Source organism: Labeo rohita, chromosome 24 (genome assembly GCF_022985175.1).
Source record: "Labeo rohita strain BAU-BD-2019 chromosome 24, IGBB_LRoh.1.0, whole genome shotgun sequence".
Taxonomy (NCBI): domain Eukaryota; kingdom Metazoa; phylum Chordata; class Actinopteri; order Cypriniformes; family Cyprinidae; genus Labeo; species Labeo rohita.
In genome coordinates this window covers 192,054-214,609 of record NC_066892.1, presented here as the reverse complement: position 1 = coordinate 214,609, position 22,556 = coordinate 192,054, and the positions used below count along the sequence as shown (strand labels likewise).

The 22,556-nt window shown below is 36.6% G+C and overlaps 2 protein-coding genes across 2 annotated transcripts; one reads left to right on the top strand and one right to left on the bottom strand.

The window, feature by feature from the left end:
* The first annotated feature begins 1,465 nt into the window (after nt 1-1,465).
* Nucleotides 1,466-16,770, top strand: LOC127155950 (protein APCDD1-like). Its single transcript, XM_051098574.1, has 5 exons — nt 1,466-1,719; nt 1,918-2,062; nt 5,628-6,156; nt 13,229-13,544; nt 15,024-16,770. Exons 1-5 carry the CDS (start codon nt 1,680-1,682, stop codon nt 15,455-15,457), a joined length of 1,464 nt encoding a protein of 487 aa, XP_050954531.1. The 5' UTR covers nt 1,466-1,679; the 3' UTR covers nt 15,458-16,770.
* Nucleotides 16,771-17,222: 452 nt separating this feature from the next.
* vapa (VAMP (vesicle-associated membrane protein)-associated protein A) lies at nt 17,223-22,556 on the bottom strand. Its single transcript, XM_051098575.1, has 6 exons — nt 22,214-22,556; nt 20,030-20,182; nt 19,853-19,956; nt 19,405-19,485; nt 19,147-19,326; nt 17,223-17,784 (listed from the first exon to the last, which is right to left on the bottom strand). Exons 1-6 carry the CDS (start codon nt 22,269-22,271, stop codon nt 17,623-17,625), a joined length of 738 nt encoding a protein of 245 aa, XP_050954532.1. The 5' UTR covers nt 22,272-22,556; the 3' UTR covers nt 17,223-17,622.

Here is a 22,556-nt window from a genome sequence, read left to right as displayed (position 1 = left end):
CAAACTCCTGCGCTGTAAATGTCATCATGTGAAACTTAGAATCACAGACAAACCCACATCTGCGCGTATTTACCTGCGCTGATCACGACACACACACACACACACACACACACACACACACACACTCTCTCTCTCTCTCTCTCGCAGTGACTCATAAGATCATGGTGATTGAATCCGAGTCCTGCTGCGGTCCGATCCATCAGAGAGCGCGCCCACTAATGCGCGCCCACGACTGCGCTCAGCGGGGGAGAGAGCGCGCGAACGTCGGGGAGAACGATTCGTTTGAGCGAGTCGGTTCATTCGGACGATTCGTTTAAAATGAGTCACTCAGATGTTTAATTTTTAATGTCTGTAGTCATACTGCTGCTCGTAATCACACTAACAGGTGAAATATTTTTAATGTTTTCGTAGAAGTCTCTTCTGCTCACCAAACCTGCATTTATTTGATCCAAAGTACAGCAATAACAGTAACATTCTGAAATATTCTTACTATTTAAAATAACTGCTTTCTATTTCAAAATGTAATTTATTCCTGTGATTTCAAAACTGAATTATCAGCATCATTACTCCAGTCAAACATTGATTATTATTATTGAAAACGGCTGAGTAGAATTTTTGTTTCAGGTTTCTTTGATTAATAGAAAGTTCAGAACAGCATTTATATGAAAAAGAAATCTTTTCTAACATTATAAATGTTTTTATCAGCTCTTTTGATCAGTTTAATACATTTTCGCTAGGTAAAGGTATCGATTTCTATAATTTCTTTCCCAAAAAAGAAAAATGGTACTGACTCCAAGCTTTTGAATGGTGTGTAATGTATAATGTTCCAAAAGCTTTTTATTTCAAATAAATGCAATTTTTGAATCTTCCTAAAATGGACTCAACTGTTTTAAATATTGTTAATAATAAATATATATATATATATATATATATATATATAATATATATAATTATTATTATTATTTATTTATTTATTTTTTTTTTTTTTTTTTGAGCAGCAAAACAGCATATTAGAATGTTTTCTAAATTATTCTGAAAATTCAGCTTTGATCACAGGAATTAATGACCTCTTAAAAATATTTAGAAATTGTACTGTTTCTGCTTGTATTTTGGATCCAATAAATGCAGGCTTGGTGAGCAGAAGAGACTTCTTTAAAAACAATAAAAATCTTAATGTTGAAAAAACTTTGATTGCTAGTGTACAGTTTGCTTAGGTTACATAGATTAAATATTCTAACATTTCTTGATAAAAAACAGAACAAAACAAAAATAGTAGTGTTTTTCCCACTCAGTGATATTATTGGTATTAATAATTCCAGTTTTTGTTATTGTTAACAATATTGTTCGCCTCTAACGAAGTGATTCCGTACAGTCGAGTCATTGAAAGAATCGGTTCAAAAGAACGACTCGTTGGCGAGTCTAGAGCGGGAGCGACACAGATTCTCCTCAGACTGAAGTGAGAAATGAAAGGTGTCGCTCTTACAAAGGTGCTCGCACTCCTTCCTCTGCATTTACGCTCCTTCTGGACTCCAAAGGCTGATTCTGAGGATGTAACGACGAGAAAAACACATTTATTCTTTGCAGAGCCGCTGGTGTGAAACTTTAACGCGTTTGATATTCTCATCTTCGTCACGAGACTCGAAACTTTCTGTGTTTTTGTCAGAGGATTTGTTGTGAAGATGTTGTCTTTATATTCTCCTGTCGTCCTGCTTTCTTCTGGTGAGTAACTTTGTGGTTTTTAAGCCTTGGATATGTTGAAGCTTTAATATTCCAGTACGAGGTGTGTTTGTGAGGGATGGAGAAGAATCAGATGTGTCCGATTTGAAGGTTTAAAACGCATTCAGATGTTGATCAGATCATTCTCAATCATCCACTGACCATCTCTGATGATTGTGGTGTGTGTGTGTGTGTTCACAGTGAGTGTGTGTGTGCTGATGGTCAGGGCTGATCCGGTTCTTCTGGATCAGAGTTCCAGGTGTGACTCCAGACTCAAACAGCTTCACGGACAGCAGGTGACCGTCCACCAGCCGCCCAACGTCACCGGACACTGGGTGTCCAACAGGTGAGGACCAGGAGTTCATGACTGTAATTCAGATAATGCTCATTACATTCATTCTAATCAATGCATTGAGTCTCTTTCCATTCTACACGCAATTCTATGCAGATACTTTGGTTTGTTGGACTGTGGTGGTGAACTGGTGAACTGATCAACTGATGAATTGATGAATTGGTGAATAATGTCTGTCACTGTGCTGCAGCATAAACCAGTGAAAACACTGTGCTGTTTCATTCATACGCATATTAACATTTATGCATTGAGTAAATGCTTTTATTGAAAGGTGCATCAAAACAATATTCTCAGGATACAACGGCACTAATTTAACCTTATAATAGACGTGGCATCTTATTATGTGAATATTAATATAAAACACCTCGGGTCAGCGGGGTAACACTTTGACTAACAGATATCAGCATAATCTCTGACACAGTACATTGAGACAATTGTTTTGCATTTCAATTTTATGAAATTTTATGTTTGAACATGCAAATGAGATATTCTCTGATTAAATATGCACTCATTTGCATATATTTCCAGACTATAAATGTGAACACTGGATAAAGTCAGATAATAATTCTTGATTTTGTTGATTTTTGAGTTAAAGGTTTTTCCATTTTTGGTGGATTTTGTTTTATCACTTTGTAAATCAGAAAATACTGTCAACAGACAGAACAAACACACGTTCACCATGTTTAAAGGAGTAAAATGTTATATATATTAGTGTGAATGAAATATGAAGAAACCTTCAGAATATAGAAAGGAATAAAACGGTATTGAGAACAAACTCTTCAAAGATACAGATTGGAATTGAAATCCACAGACGCAATAAAATAAACACTTAAATGTGTATTGAAGATGTTTCCACTAGTCTGAAAGAAGACATGATATGAAAGAAAAACTGAGCAGTGCAGGAAAACACACTGGTTTTGTCTGTAGTGTCTTACAAGGGTTTCTGCAGGTCTTAAAATAGTCTTAATTGCACGAATCAAGGCCTTAGAAAGAAAAACAAGATAAACAACTAACAATTTTCTTTCAAGAAATTAGTTAAAATAAGACAAGAAGCATTAAAATACACCAATAACAACAAAAAATCAAGATATGTCCTTATTCATTTTTCTTTCGAGAAATGATTTAAAATAAGACAAAACAAGGATTAAAATACACTTAAAAAAACAACTTAAAATCAAGAATAATAAAACTAAAAGTTGCATATTTAATTCATTGTTCTTTAAATAAATTATTTATTTATGTCTTATTTTTAGGCTGTCAAATGATTAATTGTGATTAATCGCATACAAAATAAAAGTTTGAGTTTGCCTAATTAATGTGTGTGTACTGTGTGTATTATGTATTGATTAAATATACACAAATTAATGTATGTATTTAAGAGAAATATATATGTACTAAAATGTAATTTTTAAAAATATATATATTTATTTATTTAATTTAAATATAATATGAACTATATAAAAATATAATAAATATACTTGTAAATATCTTTTAAACATGTACATGAATGTGCTTGTATTTATATATACATAATAATTACACACAGTACACACACATATATTAGGCAAACTCAACCTTTTATTTTGTATGTGATTAATCACGATTAATCGGCTGACAGCCCTACTCATTTTAATACATTTTTCTTTCATGAAATGATTTAAAATAAGACAAAACAAGCACTGAAATATGGCAAAACCAAGATGTCTTCTTGTAATTCTTTAAAAAATGATTCATAAATCAGAAAATACTGTCGGACAGATGAAAAACAAACACATTTCCACCTTGTTTTTAGGAGTAAAATGTTTCTTAAATCAGTGTGAATGAAATATGAACAAACCTTCAGAATGCAGAGAGAGGAATAAAATTCTTAAGAGATATGGACTGGAATTGAATTCTGCAGACACAAATAGATAAAGAGCGATAAAATAAACACTTAAATGTGTATTGCAGATGTTTTATGTCCTCTAGTCTGAAAAAAGATAAAAAATAGACCTGAGCAGTGCAGGAAAACACTGGTTTCACCTGTAGTCTTACAAGGGTTTCTGCAGGTCTTAAAGTAGTCTTAATTGCACAAATCAAGGCCTTAGAAAGAAAAACAAGGTAAACAACTAAAAATGTCTTCTTTTAATTCATTTTCTTTTTAAGAAATTAGTTAAAATAAGACGTGTTAAAATACACTAATAACAACTAAAAATCAAGATATGTCCTAATTCATTTTTCTTTCAAGAAATGATTTAAAATAAGACAAAACAAGTGTTAAAATACACTTAACCCTAAAACTAAAAATGGCTTATTTAATTCATTTTGCTTTAAATAAATTATTTAAAATAAAACAAAAGCATTAATATGCTAAAACAACTACAAATTCAGATGTCTTATTTTTAGGCTGTCAAACGATTAATCGCATACAAAATAAAAGTTTGGGTTTGCCTAATTAATGTGTGTGTACTGTGTGTATTATGTATATATAAGTATACACATATTAATGTATGTATTTAAGAGAAATGTTAATTATGTACAAAATAGTTTTATTTAAATATAATATGAATTATATAAAAATATAATAAATACATATACTTGTAAATATCTTTTAAACATGTACATGAATGTGCTTGTATTTATATATATATAATAATTACACACAGTACACACACATATATTAGGCAAACTCAACCTTTTATTTTGTATGTGATTAATCACGATTAATCGACTGACAGCCCTACTCATTTTAATACATTTTTCTTTCATGAAATGATTTAAAATAAGACAAAACAAGCACTGAAATATGGCAAAACCAAGATGTCTTCTTGTAATTCTTTAAAAAATGATTCATAAATCAGAAAATACTGTCGGACAGATGAAAAACAAACACATTTCCACCTTGTTTTTAGGAGTAAAATGTTTCTTAAATCAGTGTGAATGAAATATGAACAAACCTTCAGAATGCAGAGAGAGGAATAAAATTCTTAAGAGATATGGACTGGAATTGAATTCTGCAGACACAAATAGATAAAGAGCGATAAAATAAACACTTAAATGTGTATTGCAGATGTTTTATGTCCTCTAGTCTGAAAAAAGATAAAAAAATAGACCTGAGCAGTGCAGGAAAACACTGGTTTTGTCTGTAGGGAAACAAGGGTTTCTGCAGGTCTTAAAAGGCTTAATTGCACAAATCAAGAGCAGAAAGTCTTCAGTTCATCGAGTCATGGGATTAAATACTGCACACGCTGCAGAAAATGAATATTGTCCTTTTTACTGCATTTACTGGAGATGCAAAATTCTAAGAAATGCAGCAAAATGAAGCGTTTTTAAAACGAGAACAAACATCTGTCAGTGGGGTCAGAAAAATAAAAGAGTACGTTTTCTGCCTCTATGATACAAAAAACCACGCTTAATTTTGACACGTCTTTTTGCTTCCATTCCTTAAAATCTCTGATTTTCTCAGATCCTGCAGGAAGTCTTGATTCTGTGTTGCACTGCTGTTCTCGGTCGTGGTACCATGGTAACGTACCGCTGTATGTGAGTGTGTGTTTTAAAGCCCGTGTTGTTCTGATCGCAGCTGCGAGGTGCGTCCCGGCCCGGAGTTCGTCACGCGCTCCTACCGCTTCTACCCCGACGGCACCTTCCGGGCGCTGCAGTTCTACTACGAGGACCAGCACTGCAGCGAGCCCAGCTACAGCCTGCTGATCGGGGGCAGCGTGCGGCCGCTGCAGGCCTCCTGGCTGGTGCGCGGAGGAACCGCGTGCGAGTACCACCTGAGCCGCGTTCAGCTGCTGTGCCACGGGCCCGCGGCGGCGGCGCTCGTCCGGCCGCTCCTGCGAACGGGCTGCGACCCGCGGCGGCCGCTGCGGCCCGGCCTGACGTACGAGCTGTGGGACGAGCGGTGGGCGGCGGCGGGTCGCGACTGCACCCGCGGCTTAGACTTCGGCATGCAGGAGCTGCGGCTGATGCGGCTGGAGCGGCGCCGTCGCCATGACGACCCCGGCGGACGGGCGGAGGAGCTGTTCCTGGGAGACGTTCACACGGAGCGCGCTCAGAGGAGACTCCACCGGCCCGCGGGCTACCAGACCCCCCTGCGGAGCGCCAAGGTCAGAGGCTGACGTCTGCGCTGCTCCATATGCATGCGCTCGATTCGAATGCGCTCGGCCCCGCGCGGGACATTAATATTGAGCGCGAGAGAGAGAGAGAGAGAGGAGACGGTCGCACGCCGTCACCTGCGGAAAGAACAGAGTCCGCCGGAAGCGCTCAGAACAGAATAGAAGATGGGGCACTAGAGCGGAATCCGTAACACGTCGACACATCTGCAGATGGATTCAGTGTCTTTTACTTTATGATGCGTCTGAATAACTCAGACCAGATCAGGCGCCGTTTCAGTCCACCTTCATGTCACAAAATGACTTTAAATGATTTAAAATAACACAAACGGGTAGGAAAATATGCTAAAGCAGCTGAAAATCAAGATGTTTTTTTTTTATTTTTATTTTTTTTCAAGAAATGATTTAAGATAAGACAGCAGGCATTAAAATGCACTAAAACAACTAAAAATCAAGACAAACTACTAAAATGTCTTATTTTAATTTTTATATTAAGAAATGATTTAAAATAAAACAAAACGGGTATTAAAATATGCTTGTTTTAAATCAAGAAATGATTTAAGATAAGACAGCAGGCATTAAAATGCACTAAAACAACTAAAAATCAAGACAAACAACAACCATTTAAAATGGCTTGTTTAATTCATTTTTTTTTTATTTTAAATAAAACAAAACACGCATTAACTAAAAATCAAGATGTTTTATTTTAATTATTATTTTTAAGAATTTATTTAAAATAAGACGACAAGCGTTAAATATACTAAAACAACTAAAGATTAAGATAAACTACAACTTAAAATGGCTTATTCAATCATTTTTTCTTATTTTGAATAAGACAAATCAAGCATTAAAATACACTTAAACGACTTAAACAAAAGAAAATCAAGATAAAACAACTAAAAATGATTTAAAATAAGTCCAGATAAGCATCGAAATATGCTACAACCAAAAATCAAGATTTGATTTTGATTTTTTTTTGATTATTTTAATTCATTTTTCTTTCAAGAAATGATTTAAAATAAGACAGCAGGCATTAAAATGCACTAAAACAACTAAAAATCAAAATAAAAACAACTAAATATTAACTAAAAATTATTTAAAATAAGACAAAAGCATTAATATATGCTAAAACAACTACAAATCAAGATGATTTAATTCATTTTCTTTCAAGAAATGATTTAAAATAAGACAAAATAAGCATTGAAATACGGTAAAACAACTAAAAAACCTTATTGTTTAAAGCAGAAGTAAGCCATTTTCTTAGTGTACAAGACTTCGGTTCATTAACCGCTGGAGGAAAGTAGTGAGAATAACAACAAAGTGCAGTTTGCACTACAAACCACAGTGTTCACAATTAAGAAAATACATTACACAATTTTGCAATATCAGGCCTCAAATGAGCTGTTCTGTACAGATAAAAATAGCTGAAAACAGACGAGACCGGAAGCTTCGCACATTCAGTTTACAAATGCTCTTATGGGTAAAATAAGGTGGATACAACGAAAGAACTAAAAATTGAGATTTCTTGTTTATGAATGATTTTAAATAAGACAAAACAAGCGTTAATATACGCTAGAATCAAAATAAAAATCAACATATGTCTTATTTCAATTCTTTTTGAGGGAAATCATTTAAAATAAGAGAAAACCAGCATCGGTAACCCACAAAACAACTAAAAATGTTTCATTTAAATTTTTATTATAAGAAACTATTTTAAAAAAAGACAAAACAAGCGTTAAAATACACTAAAAACAACTCAAAATCAAGATGTTTTCATTTCATTCATTCTTTTTCAAGAAATGGTTTAAAATAAGATGAAATATGCATTAAAATGCGTAAAAATTAAGATATGTCCTACAACCCACAAATCAGCTGAGAATCAAGACACGTCTTATTTTAATTCCTTTTTTGGGGTCTTTGAAGAACAAAGATTCACACGGTGTTGAAAAACCCGGATATAAACCTGAGAGAGACTCGTGAGAAACTCCATGGGCATTTTTATACAAACATACATTTTTCTAGTTACGCTAACTTACTTTATCAGACAGAAATTGTCAGTAAAAACATTTTTATTCTCATCCCGTTTCACTCAGAAATACTGACGTCTCATTAGTGAATCACTTGAGCTGTGAATGATTCGTGCTGATTTTAACTCTGATTGCGATGAGTGAAACGTAGGATTATTATTCATTTAGTAAAAAGAAGTGTTGGTTTGTCAGAGCCGCATGTTTGGACACACTTGAATGGATTTGTTTCTCATGATTGTTTCTGAAAACTAAAGCAGGGCCTCGAGACGACTTTAAATGACTCCTAAAACTTGATCATTTTAATTTCAGGTATATTTATTTTAGCTACTTATTTGATTAGTATGAACCCAAACCAGGGGCCTTTGAACGTTGGGAAGCTCTGATCTAAAGCTTCTGCTGAAATGACTGAATCACTTTGGTAAACAAAGATCATTTGCAGCGTTCCTCCTCCTTCGCTCGCGTCCCACGACGCACCTGGTGAAAGCGAGTGTTTTGATCACGGCGTCGTTTCACGCGTGTGGATTTCAAGAGCTGTTAGTTGATAGATGCACGAAAGCAAGAAATCTGCTGATAGAAAGGCCGTCCGGATTAAAATAAACGGCGGCAAAGCTGAAAAATACATGAAGCTTTTGACAGAAGAATGATTCATTCATGAAGTGCCATGTTCGCTGAAGTAAAAGTCTGTATAATACATAACATTGTACTTAATTCGGGATGTGACATCGTCTGTGATTAATTCATGCGAGCCGCCGGCTGTCACGGCCTTCCCGCGTTACGCATTCACCCGGAGCCTCGGCCGCGATTCGGCTCCGGCGTCGGCGGCTCTATCTGAAGCCAGACGGACGCGTTTCCCGCCGCTTCCCCCGTGTCGTTTAAATAGTGCGATCCGAGCCGTGTCGGCACACGTCTCCCGTCCGCTTCAAAGGGAATGTGGAAATAGTGTTTGCGAAGGCCGACGCTCCGGATCGCCGGCGCGTGCCTACGGCTCTATCCGAGCGCCGAAGCTGAGAGATGAGCTTTTTCTGATGGATTCATTTCTTTCATGTGCGCGGCCCCCCCGCCGGCCCTCGCCGCAGCTAAAAGGGGCCGGGAAACATGTAATGCAATGTTAATGCGTTCTAGTTCGGCCTGAATAATTGATGTGCGGGCCGACTCCGGCGAGCGAGCGAGGGATCCCGAGCGGAGCGCCGGCGTACGGGCGCGTGTGGAGGAGCGTCCCGCTGTCCGTCGCTCTCTGATCGATTGAGATTAAATCAAAGCCGCTCTATAATCGAGTGACGGCGGGCTCCGAAGTCATTATGACGCCCGGAATCACGATGACAGAATTATGATTCAGAAGTGTCCTTCAGCGTCTGTCGGCTTCTCTTGACTCTTTCACTTCTCTAAAGGTTCTCTGAGCTGCTGACACTGACAGACAGTCGTTACCTTTATTTTTTTATTTAATAAAAAAACAACTAGCTGAAAAATATTTTATTTCAAGTAACAACATTTTTTTGTCTAGTTAACTATAATAATCCTGGTTCAGCTTTCTATTATATTCTACAAATTCTACTGTTCTACTAAAACACATTTTCGGTAATGTGTTCTGACTACTTTTACCATTCGATTTTTAAATAAATTATTTTATTTGTTTAACATATTTAATTTTAATAAAAATGTAACATTTTAAATATTTTTTTTTTATACTTAAAAAAAAAAAACAATTAAATGTACCACATTGATATAAAAAAGCAAAAAAAAGAATATATATTCCATTTTTCAGAATTCCAACATAAAGCCCAAATTGTGATATAAAGGCAGAATTCCGCTATAAAATCAAAGTAAAATCAAAATATAAAGTTAAAATTGTGAGATTGTGAGAGTTCTGATAAAGTCAAAATTGCAATATATAGTCAGAACTGAGTTATAAAATCGGAATTGTGATGTGTAATAAAACAAAATATGTTTTTTAATTTAACATTTTAAATAAATAAATTATTTATTTATTTATATATTATTTATTTATACTTTTTTATTTTTTTAATAAAAAACTATTTAATGTACCATATTGCTATAAAAAAGCAAAAAGAAAGAAAATATATTTCAAATTTCAGAATTCCAGTATAAAGTCAAAACTGCGATATGAAGTCAAAATTTTAAGATGTAAAGTCAGAATTGCAATATGAAGCCAAAATTGTGATATAAAGGCAGAATTCCGCTATAAAATCACAATAAATAATTGCAATAAATGCAATAAATTGTTAAAATTGTGAGATGTAAAGTCAGAATTCTGATAAAGTCAAAATTGTGTTATATAAACTTGGAATTGTAATATGAAGTTTACATTGCAATATGAAGTCAAAATAGATATTTTTTTTAAATAAATAACAATTTTATTTATTTAACATTTTAAATAAATTATTTTTTTAAACAAAATGTATTTATACTTTTTTTATGTACCATATCAATGTGCAATATTGATATAAAAAAGTGAAAAGAAAGAAAATGTATTCCATTTTTGATATCAACATCATAAAAGACATTAAACGTCACATAGTGAGTAAATAGTGAATAGGGAGTTGATAAAAACCTAATAATGAATTAAATCATAAAAATGTAAAATAAAAGCAATTTAAAGACTAGAACATTAAAAATATAATATTTTATTTGTTTACCTGCAGTAAAGTGTCAATGCAAACAGTGACCGGCATCAGAGAACTGTAAACACGCAAATGTGTTTGTAAATTATTGAAATATAAACCTCCTCAGCAATATTTTTAGCAAAAATGATATTTTAAGGGGTTTGGCTGACAAAAATGTTTGGGAAACACTGCATTACATGAAAAACATTAATGCTGAACAGGAAAACAACGACAGTACACGCCCAAAGCTTTTCAACCCTCCAGAAACAATAAATGAGTAAAGTATTAATTTACTGCCATTGTGTGAATAATATGTAATCGTGCAATCTAAACAAAGATTAAAATGTAATATACTCTAATTACATGTACTTAATTTTTGGAATCTGATTACGTAATCCAGGTTACATGTAATCGGTCACTCATAAATTAATTTTTTTTTAAATCTGTCTTCCAAGTTTATTACAAGAAAAATGGCTAACAATTCACTGTAAAAATTGTTGTTTCAATTCACTGTTTTTAGAGTAGCTTTCCTGAATTTAATTTTTTTTCTTCAATGCTTTATTATTCCAATGCCATGAGAACATGAGGTATTACACATTCATGTCAAATTACAATAGCTGCCAGAGAAAAGGAAGAAAAGAAAGAAAAACAAGAAAACGACATAAAATTCAATGCTTTCAGAGCATTACATGTTTTCAGTGCTTTTTTGTTTTTTGATTGTTCCAAAAGATTTACATAAAGTGTACAGTCATTAATTTCCTGAATTTAATTTGTTAAGAGAACTCAAACATCTAAATTGTCACTTATTACAATTTCTTATTTCAAGTTGACTGAAGCTTAAAATGCTCAGGCAGAATGAACACTTTTTTAGGTGAGCATAAAATCAGTACATTATATTGCATTGTTTTCCTGCAAAAGTGTGTGATTTTACATTATTGCACATTTTTATTTGTTAAAAAAAAAAAGTAGTGAACAAACAGTAATTGTAAAGCACTAGATTTGGCACAAGCAAAACCAGGGTGATGGGTTTGATTCCCAGTGAATGTGTGAACCAAATCTACCAAACACATAAATGTATATGGAAAAATATAAATATATACAGCAATTACACAAAATGCATTGCAGAATAAAAAGGATGGCTGTTTTGTAGTGAGGAGAGCAACAGATGTAAAAATATCATAAGTCAGTCTTTATTGTTGATGTTGAGTTTATGAACCAAGCGGTTACTAGTGACGGTTTCTCCGTTTATCTGCAGCTTCACCTGCTGCTCTGCCGGTTTAGTTCTTGCTGGCGTTGAAAGGGTTTTACTTCCGTGCGGTCGAAGCGCTGCGTGTTAAATCAGATTGTAATTGTCAGGATGTCTCCAGAGTCTGCGTGAATGTCTGGAGTGAAGCGGAGTCAGGTTTTCTGTGCTGATGCTCATCGATAAACACTGAATCATTAAGCGGTTTAATATGTCAGGTCAAGTTTATTTATACAGACCTTCTTACAACAGCAGTAAAGAGAGAAACGGTGTTTTCAGATGTGATGTGTCAGTGCCATCATTCATCATGGATTTTTGTAATGGTCTCAAACTGACCCTCTTTCATCTTTGCTCTTTATTTTCTCTGCTAAAACAAAAATATATAGTGGAACAAATGGGACTTTCTGTCTCACAATTCCGACTTTTTGTTGCAGTTCTGAATTCATCTCTCACAATTCAGAGCTTTTTTCCTCACAGTTCTGATATTTTTTTCTCGGAATTGTCAACATTCAGATATAAAGTCAGAATTAAATTGAAAATTAAGTTGTATAGTCAGAATTGCGAGATATAAAGTCAGAGTTCTGATATATAGTCAAAATTGAGTTACGTAAAGTCGGAACTGCAAGATATAAAGTCAAAAATACAATATGAAGTCAGAATTGCAATATAAAATGAAAATCAAGTTATATAGTCAGAATTGCAAGATATACATCAAAATTGTGAGATGTAAAGTTAGAATTCCAATATGAAGTCAAAACTGTGATATAAAGTCAAAACTGAGTTATATAAAATCAGAATTGCGATATAAAGTCAGAATTTTGATATATAGTCAAAATTGCGATATAAAGTAAAAATTGTGAAATGTAAAGTCAGATTTGCAATAGAAATTCAGAATTGTGAGATATAAAGTCAAAATTGCAATATAAAGTGCAAACTGTGAGATAAACTCAGAATTTTGACTTTTTTTCGTATAATACAGTTTTTGCAATTCATTTTTTTAAATAAATAAAATCGGCCATTTTACTTTTATGAGACGTGTTTCTGATTGAAACAGGATATTGAATGCGTATCTGATTTAACTGGATGAATGTAAGAGGGTCTGAAGATGTCTTGAGATTTGAATCACAGTAAGGTCAGGATCATGAGGAGTGAGGTTCAGATGATCTTCCTTTCAGGCGGAGCGCTGTGAAATCTGTCAGATCGTGTCTTCGGCCGATCTTCATCATCCTCCGGTGCTGCCGGTCCAGCCCGACCGTCCGGTGCGTCTCCACGGAAACTGGGTGAGCACGCGGTGCGAGGTGCGTCCGGGCGTCCTCTTCCTCACCCGACACCTGACCTTCGACGAGGACGACCGGACCTGGGCGGGACGGTACGAGCACTTCTCCGACCCCGTCTGCCGTCACCCCACCTTCAGCCTCTCGGCCAGCGGACGCTACAGCCGCGGAGATCCGTCCGCCACCGTCGGGGGCGCCGTCGAGTTCATCTTCACCGGTCAGTGACCCCATAATATTATTACAGCTCATGCAGCACACCGCATTAACACAGCACACCTCCGTTCAATATGCACTGATCTACACACATTTCCAGAACATAAATCTGAACACTGGATGAAGCAAAGCTCAATGGGTTTGTCTGATTTTATTTTCATTTTACAGTTGAAGGTTTTTCCATTTGGGATTTCTCTTTTCATCATTCCATAAATCAGAAAATACAGTCGACAGACAGAAAACAAACACATTGTCAACATATTTTTATGAGTAAAATGTTGTATAATGTTGTTTTCTATGAAAGGCTGTTTCCACAAAATGAAAAAAAAAAAAAAAAGCAACTTTTTCATCTCACAATTCAGACTTTTATCTCACAGATTTAAACTCAAGATAAAAACGTGTAATTCTGAGGAAAAAAGGCAGAATTGTGAGATAAAAACTCAATTTTGTTTTGCAGTTCTTCTGTTTTTCTTTTCCACCATGGAATAAAAAAGGCATTGCAATTTATTCTCATAGATCTGACCTTTTTTTGGTCATTTTTATCTCTGACCTCCTGATCTTTTCTCAGAATTATGAGAAAAAAAAGTCTTCAATTGTCAGATAAAAAGTTGCAATTTCTTTAAAAAAGCTTTTTCTACAGAAACAAACTTTTTTTATATATATATATATACAAACTTACCATATAAAGACGATGTTTTATGGAGGCAAAATAGACCTTAAAACTGACCAGTGCATGAAAAACTGATTCCTCTAAAGTCAGTCTTTCTCAAGTTAATATCTTGCAATTCAGATGTTTTTCCTCATATTTATGTCTTGCAGTTATGAAAAAAGTCAGAATTTTCATAAGTTTCTTTTGCAGTTTTCTGTTTTTTTGGAATAAAAAAGGTAATTGCAGTTTATTATCTCATAATTCTGACTGTTTTCTGGCAGTTTTTACCTTTTATCTCAAAATTCCTACCTCCTAATCTTAAAGTTAATGTATTGCAATTCAGATGTTTTTTTATCTTGCAATTATGAAAAAGTCAGAATTGCAAGATAAAAAGTTTTCATGCAGTCAAATTTTTCTTGAGTTTATATCCTGCAAATCTGATGTGTTCTCAAAATTGAGGTAGAATCTCAGAAAAATAGTCAGAATTGAGAACTGTGACAGAAACACACTTCCATAATATATGAATATATTCCATATTATAAATAAATTAATATATATATATAAATAAATAAAAATCAACCATTTTACTTCTGCAAGATGCGTTTGTGATTAAAACGGTCTCCGTCTGACTGTAGATTTATAATTAGGGTGTAAAATGTGATGTCAGTGTCATTCAGATCACATGGTGGAAACAACCGTCCATGGAAAGACATCATGTTATTAAAATTGACCTCAAAACCAGACCGGTTTTGCTGAAGTGTCTCACCTTAAAGAAGAGTTTCCTGTCGGTTCGACAAACATGTTGATCTCTATAATCTTGTGAATCTCCTCCAGTGACCCACATGGCGGTGACGCCCATGGATGTGGCCACCACGTCTCTGCTGAACGTGCTCAGAGGGCGCGAGTGCGGCGCCGAGGGCTCGTGGAAGCTGGGCGTCGAGCAGGACGTGACCTCGACCTCGGGTTGCGCGGCGCTGGGCGTCCGTCTGCCTCACACCGAGTACGAGCTCTTCAGCGCGGGCCAGGACCCGTCCGGACACGACCTCCTCTACAACGGCCAGAGACCCACCAACGGCTCCAGTCCGGACCGGCCCGACCGACGGGCCACGTCTTTCCAGCCGCCGCTGATCCGCTGCAGCGGCGGGCAGAAGAGCGAGCGGCGCGTGGGGCGAGAGGGAGACCAGCACTTCAGACTGAGCGCCGGCTGCGGCTCAAACGCGCTGGACGCTGGACTCGTGGCGTTGATCCTGCTGCACGCCTTCATGTAGCCGGAGGGAGCGATCGCGTCCGCAGACTCTCGGTCGGCCAGTTTATCACCGTTTGCACTAGCTCATGTTTTAGGAACAAAATGTGCCCAAACAAACAAGAAGTGAGCATCTAACAGACTCAAAAGGGAAAGATTCATTCATTGTGTTGTTAATGAAGCGTGATTTGACGTGTCGGTTCAGACAGCTTGTGAAGGTGGTGACACATGCATGCGCTCTAATGTAGTTCCTGTTCATCCTGTGTGGCGTCACATTCACTGGAGCTCATCGTACATTATTCATCAGCAATTACAGTTCAAATAATGCCACGCTCTCTACATTCACAGACGCTCCAGAGCTGCTGATTTCATCCAGAATCGCTGTAAATATCCCAGCCGCCTGTCAGTAAATATGGGATTGCATTTTAGAGCAGAGGACCTGATTGAAACCTTGTCTCATGATGCCCAAACAAATGAACGTAAACCTTTGACTCCTGCAGATCAGGGTTAATATTGTGAACCAAAACCGTTTAAAAAGACTTGAAATAGAAGTTAACTAAAAAATTTTTTTTTTTATTTCTGCTAGTTGCCAAGGCAACATGTATCAGTTTCATAGTTTTACATGATGTACTAAAATGAAGTAAGTTGAAATAAGAAATGTTTAAAAATGATAAAATTATAATTAATTTTTTAATTTAAAAAAAAATTAAAATGAAAACAGAAAATATATATAAAGACCTCATTCACAATATTAATGAAAAATAAGTTAACTGAAAATATATTTAAAAAAACAAAACATTTTTTATTTCTGCTACTTTCCAAGGCGACATGTATCAGTTTCATAGTTTTACTTGATGTACTAAAATAAAGTTGAAATACAAATGTTTAAAAATTATATGGACATTACAAAAAAAAAAACAATATTACATTTTTTATTTTAAAATTAAAATGAGAACAGAAAAAATATGTAAAGACCTAATTAACCATATTAATGAAAAATAAAAGTTAACTGAAAATATATATTTAATAAAAAAAAAATTCTTCTATGTATCATTCATGTATCATTTTCATAGTTTAACAATGTACTAAAATAAAGTTGAAATAAAAATGTTTACAAATTCTATGGACATTACCAAAAAAATGTAATTATAATTTTTTTTTTTTTTTTTTTAAATTAAAATGAGAGCAGAAAATATTTACAAAGACCTAATTGACAATATTAATGCAAACGAAAATAATATTTCAAAATGGTTTGGAAGTCATTTTTAAAGAATAACGGACAATTTGTCGTCACATTTATTTATTGCGTTGGATTCGGCACACATGATCAACGCAGAGACATTTGATAGTGAGAAAGACATTTATTGTGCGTTGAACAGCGGATCGGTTCTCATGCACAACCGATCGCGTGACAGCGGCTCGTCGGTCACAACAGAGACAAACCGCAGACAGCGTGAAGAGTGTTAAAGATTCTTTATTTCAGCATGTTAAATACCACGGGACAGGACTGCAAACGGTGATTTATTCAGTCAAGTTGCCTCACAATTGAATATATAATAATTTGCATAAAGAAAACTCCATGAAATGATCGCAATCGCTCGCGTTCGCGTCGGCGAGGGGAAACGCGGTCGTCGCGTTCGAGCGAACGTCCGGCGACGAGTAGCAAAGACGATCGGCTTGTTTTTTATGACGACGGATCTGCATTACTTCCCATTTGTCTCAAAAGAATCCAAAGAACATGTACGTGACACTTAAAACATTCCATTAAACTCTTAATAAAACCACAGAGAGAAAGAGAAACACGTCCTTTTATTTATTCATAGGTTGTTTTTTCAGGTCTCTACACACACACAGTGCCTCCGTTGGGCTGCTAGTGATGCTCGGACAAATGGACAATTTCTTCTTCTTCCCCGACCCCAGAGAAACCCACCCGGAACCACAGACGGCGGAAAAGAGGGAGAGACGAGACGAGCCGCCGGCCCGTTTCTGACAGTGTGTGTGAGTGTGTGTGAGTGTGTGTGTGTGAGTGTTTGTCTGCTGTGTGTGTACTAACCGTGTGAGAAAGGCAAGGCCCGTTTGAATGATCCTGTACACAGACACGTTTATTTCCGCTGCCGTAGGGCACGTCTGCGCCGACGCGACGCTTATCGACAAGAACGCACGCTTCGCCCGTCAGGCCCGTCTCCACCTCTACAAGACAAACTTCCCTAGGAAGAACCCGATGAAGATGGCGGCGATGACGACCAGCAGCGACGGCAGCGATTTGGAGGCCGGATCTTTGCTCAGCATCGCCGAAGACTTGGAGACGGAGCTGTCGAACTGATTGGCCTTCCTCATCCTCAGCCCTTCATCCTGACGGAGAGAAACACACGCACACACGCACGCACAGGTAAACACTCAGAACACTGGAGTCCTGGTCACACCTGCTGTTTGAGCTCGTTACGCCCTCTAGTGCTCAAAGCGCTGCTGTGCATCAGATTCTGATACAGACTGAACACAACTGTCCAATAACACTCATGAGAAACACTTCTGTTCTGATGTCAAAGGTTTCTTGTAGATGCTTCTGCTGATTATTATTTATGAAATGACAATGTTTTAAGCTCAAGGGTTTGAACATTTGAAAGTGAAGAATTTAAGACATAAATATAACTTAACGTATATTCAGTTATTTTACAATACAGTTGTAATTTACAACAATAATAGCTTATATTTCTGTTTTCATTTATATAATTGGAGGTAAAACAGCAATGTATCTCTTAGAAAAAAAAAAACAATATGTGACCCTCCCTTCAGTAGGCAACAATACATTGTATTGGTCAAAATGACCATTTTTTTTAATGCCAAAAATCATTAGGATAAACTAAAGATCATGTTCCATGAAGATATTTTGCAATTTTCTACAGAAAATATATCAAAACCTAATTTTTGATTAGTAATATGCGTTGCTAAGAACCTCATTTTGACAACTTTAAAGGTGATTTTCTCAATATTTAGATTTTTTGGCACCCTCAGATTACAGATATCTCAGCCAAATATTGTACTATCCTAACAAACCTACATACATCAACGGAAAGCTTAAAAATGTATAAATTAAACATGTACAAATTCAAATAAAAAAATAAACAGACCCCTATGCTGACCCCTTTTCAGGGTCACATGTCTAAACATTTATAATATTATTTTTCATATTATTTTTTCTATCACAACTCAAATTCTCTATTATTTATTAATTTATTTATTATATTTGATATTTTATACATAAAAATTCTTGCTGAAACAATTTGATACAGAAGTTGGTTGGCAAGAATAAAGACAAAAAATCGAGTTAAAATAATAATAATAATTATTATTATTGTCAGTTTGATTGGGCTCAAAAATAAAACATTAAATAAATAAAAATAAAGATTAAATATTTTATTTTAAATAAATTTAAAAAATCAATTAAATGAATAAAAAAAGAAATATTCATCTGCATATGATGCGACCATTAATGAACATGAGAGAACTGTGAATGTGTTGTTAAATTACTCATATTTAAATCTAAAATCTCAGGAAGATTTCACGTAATTATTTTGTGTCTGATGGGTTCGGCTGACGACAGTGTTTGTGAATCTCTGTGTAATCTCATGTATTATTGGCTCAGTTTGTGTCTGTACGAATGAATCAGGAGACACACAGTCACTAGTTAGTGCAGATGCAGACGTTCTCTAGTACCTTGAGTTGGCGGTTTTCGTCTAGCAGTTTCCCCACTTCCGTCTGCAGTCTCTTGCACTCCTCCATGAGTTTCCTCATCTCCGTGTCGTCCATGGACAAACTGCCGGCTTTGGCTCCTGACGTGCCGTCGGCCTTCGAGGCGTTGAGAACAGACACAGCTTTGGTCGATTCCAGCTCGTTCTGATCGGAACAGACTCGTTACAGAACGAACGCTGCCGTGAGGTTTAATAAGTGAATGCTGGCGAAACGCAAACTCACCATCTTATCATTGTCTGAAGGCATTTCAAACACACAGCGCAGCTTCGAGTCCATCAGGTCGTCCGGTTTGGCATCTTTCCACTACAAAAGATAAAACGCAACATTAATAGATTTCAGTCGTCCTGTAATGAGGTCACGCGCTCACACGCGTCTCTCTCAGGCTCCTGCGGTCAAATATGGACGGATAAAAATAGCGTTTTCAGGATTTAGAGGATAATTGATTTTTGAGTCGACGTTTAAGATGAAACGCTGCCCTTTATTAACGGCTGCTTTAATGTGAGCTGCGATCTGAGATGAACTTTGAACTTTCGTGTTAGTGTACGTTCAAACTGGGTCATGCAAATGCATTGACATGTATATGCCAATCAAACACATGAATCTTAAATAGGCCTGAATGTGTGTTTGAGAGCTGCTCGTGATGAGAGGAGAAGCAGAAGACGCGGCTCACCATGGCTTCCAGGTCGTTCACGTTGGACGGCGCGAAGATGGTCTGCACCATGAACTTGTGCTTGCTCTTCTCGTTTGGGTCGTAATCAAACGGCTGCAGCATGACTGGAAGAGAGCAGAGAGACGGCGTCAGCGGACACACGCGCCGGATCCGCTCACGAACAGGAGCGGGTCTCACCTGAGATGGTGACGGTGGCGCCGGGATCGACGATGCCGCTGTTGGGCCGCACACAGTAGCGGCGAGGGGCTGTGGTCTTCACTTTGAAACATACTCTTTTGTCGGACGGGTTCCTCAGCTTCAGGTTAGTGGTCACCACATCTGTGAAGGGTCCTGCACACATCAGGAGAACCTTAGAGACGGTCATAATAACCGGTGCTGAATATTCATGGTGAATCCGTGTAACGAAGCTTCGTCCGAGCGGCTCGCGTGTCGTCGGACGGGTGTAAAAGCAGACTTGTCATTCGTAAATAATGCAAAAACACCCTATCCTTACGGCACAAACACAAGCAGCCCGTCCTCATGGATCAAACACGCTTCCATCATGAAAGAGAGATGATGAATAACTAACCCTCATACACTACCAATGTTTTTTAAAGAAAGGCTCTTCTGCCCACCAAGCCTGCATTTATTTGCTCCAAAATACAGAAAAAACTGTAATATTTTGAAATATTTTTACTATTTAAAATAACTGTTTTCTATTTGAATACGTTTTAAACTGTAATTGATTTCTGAGATCAAATCTGAATTTTCAGCATCATTACTCCAGTCTTCAGTGTCACATGATCCTTCACAAATCATTGCTGCTCAAAAAACATTATTAATATTATCAATATTTTAAACAGTTCAGTGCATTTTTTCCAGGATTCTTTGATGAATAGAAAGATCAGCATTTATCTGAAATAAAAAGCTTTTGTAACATTATACACTATACCATTCAAAAACTTGGAGTCAGTATCATTTTTCTTTAATAATTTTATTTATCGAGGACACTTTGAATTGATCAAAAGTGCTGATAAAGACATTTATAATGTTACAAAAGATTTCTATTTCAGATAAATGCTGTTCTTCTGAACTTTCTATTCATCAAAGAAACTTGAAAAAAAAAAATCTACTTCGCTGTTTTCAACAACATAATAATAAAAAACATATAAGAATGATTTCTGGAGTAATGATGCTAAGCTTTGATCACAGCAATCAATTACACTTTTAAAGATATTCACATAGAAAACAGCTGCTTTAAATAGCAAAAATATTTCAAAATTGTATTGCTTTTGCTGTACTTTAAATCAAATACATGCAGGCTTTGTGAGCAGAACTTCTTAAAAAAAAAAAACATTAAAATTCTTACTGTTCAAAATCGAAAAAAAAACAGCAAATAGTTTAAAACCCTCAAAATACACTTTTTTTTAGTTCACAATTATTTTTTAAGAAATATAACCATTAAAAAATGTTACACTTTTATAAATTCAAGGGCATTTTATTAAGTTCCATTTGTTGCATGGAATAAACGATCATTCATTACACTGATCATCCTCACATTATGTTTCATACAATGATATATTCAAATAACGTTTCTAATTAAACTTAAAAAAAAAAAGCATACATTTTTCAGAATAGTTTTTGGTGTGGTTCCTGTGTAATTACTAATTGTTTTTTTTTCCATTCATAAAAAAGGTAACTGCGGTAAAAACATGGTAATATTCAAAACTTTTAATTACTCGTTAATGATAGGTTGTTGATCAGATACAACATGGTTTTATTTAAATATATTATAAGTTATGACTGTTTTATAAAATACCGATTCTTCTGATTCAAACAGACCCAGAATATGAAAGTGACAGATTTTGAATTGTGAGGGTTAATAAATGCAGCGTATTAAACTGAGCTGTGCTAAAAACACTTCAGACACACACTGAGCTGTGTTGATCCTGCAGTGGTGAAGTGATGACTGCTGAATAAATGTTAGTCTGTCAACCGCACGTTTAGCCGTAAAACAGCGCAGCAGTATCGATCACATCAGTAATAATGACAGATCTGATTCATTCAACATCTCGATCTTTAATCTGTTGTGGAGTCGCTGTCTTTAGCTCTGATGCTAACAGTGACAGCTGACCGACACCGAACACACTAACGAGTCAACGATTTGCCCTCACGGAACACCGAAACACGTTTAACACACAGAAAACACCACTTATGCGCGCTTTCCCTCCGCAGGCCTGCGCGTCCCCGGACATCGCGTTAAACGCCAGCCGGGGGAGCGACGCAGGCATGCGGGCGGCCGCGCAGCCTGGGCCCGGGGGGCCTCCTGCGCAAGCCGGTTCCGCTCAAGCGGCCGGATGTTGGTGACTGAGGCGCGTTTACCTCTGAAGCGGAGGTCGCTCGGCGGGTCGAGGATCAGAACCTGCTCCAGTTTGGACATGACAGCCGTTAAACGGGACACACTCGCGTGCTGCTCAAGAGCCCCGGCCACGACGCGCGCGCGCACTCACGATCACACACCCGCGCAGCGCGAGCACCAGCAGCAGGGCGGCTGCGTGCACGGCGGTACACGTCACGGAGAGCAACGGGAGAACCGGCTATAGGTTTTGCTTCCTGAGCTCTTGTCTTATTTCTGTATGGGTCTGTTTCGTGAAAAGCTGAAGGCGCGGGAATTATTCGCCTCGTCAGAATCGCCTCAGCGCGGGTGAGCGGGAAGGCCGGAGTG

Coding starts and splice junctions, on each gene's coding strand:
- LOC127155950 (XM_051098574.1), top strand. CDS start 1,680: ATGTTGTCTTTATATTCTCCTGTCGTCCTGCTTTCTTCTG. Junction 2,063..5,627: donor GGACACTGGGTGTCCAACAG/GTGAGGACCAGG, acceptor TTCTGATCGCAG/CTGCGAGGTGCGTCCCGGCC. Junction 6,157..13,228: donor CCCCCCTGCGGAGCGCCAAG/GTCAGAGGCTGA, acceptor TCTTCCTTTCAG/GCGGAGCGCTGTGAAATCTG.
- vapa (XM_051098575.1), bottom strand. CDS start 22,271: ATGTCCAAACTGGAGCAGGTTCTGATCCTCGACCCGCCGAGCGACCTC. Junction 19,327..19,404: donor CTTCAGACAATGATAAGATG/GTGAGTTTGCGT, acceptor TGTTCCGATCAG/AACGAGCTGGAATCGACCAA. Junction 17,785..19,146: donor ACGAAAACCGCCAACTCAAG/GTACTAGAGAAC, acceptor TCTCTCCGTCAG/GATGAAGGGCTGAGGATGAG.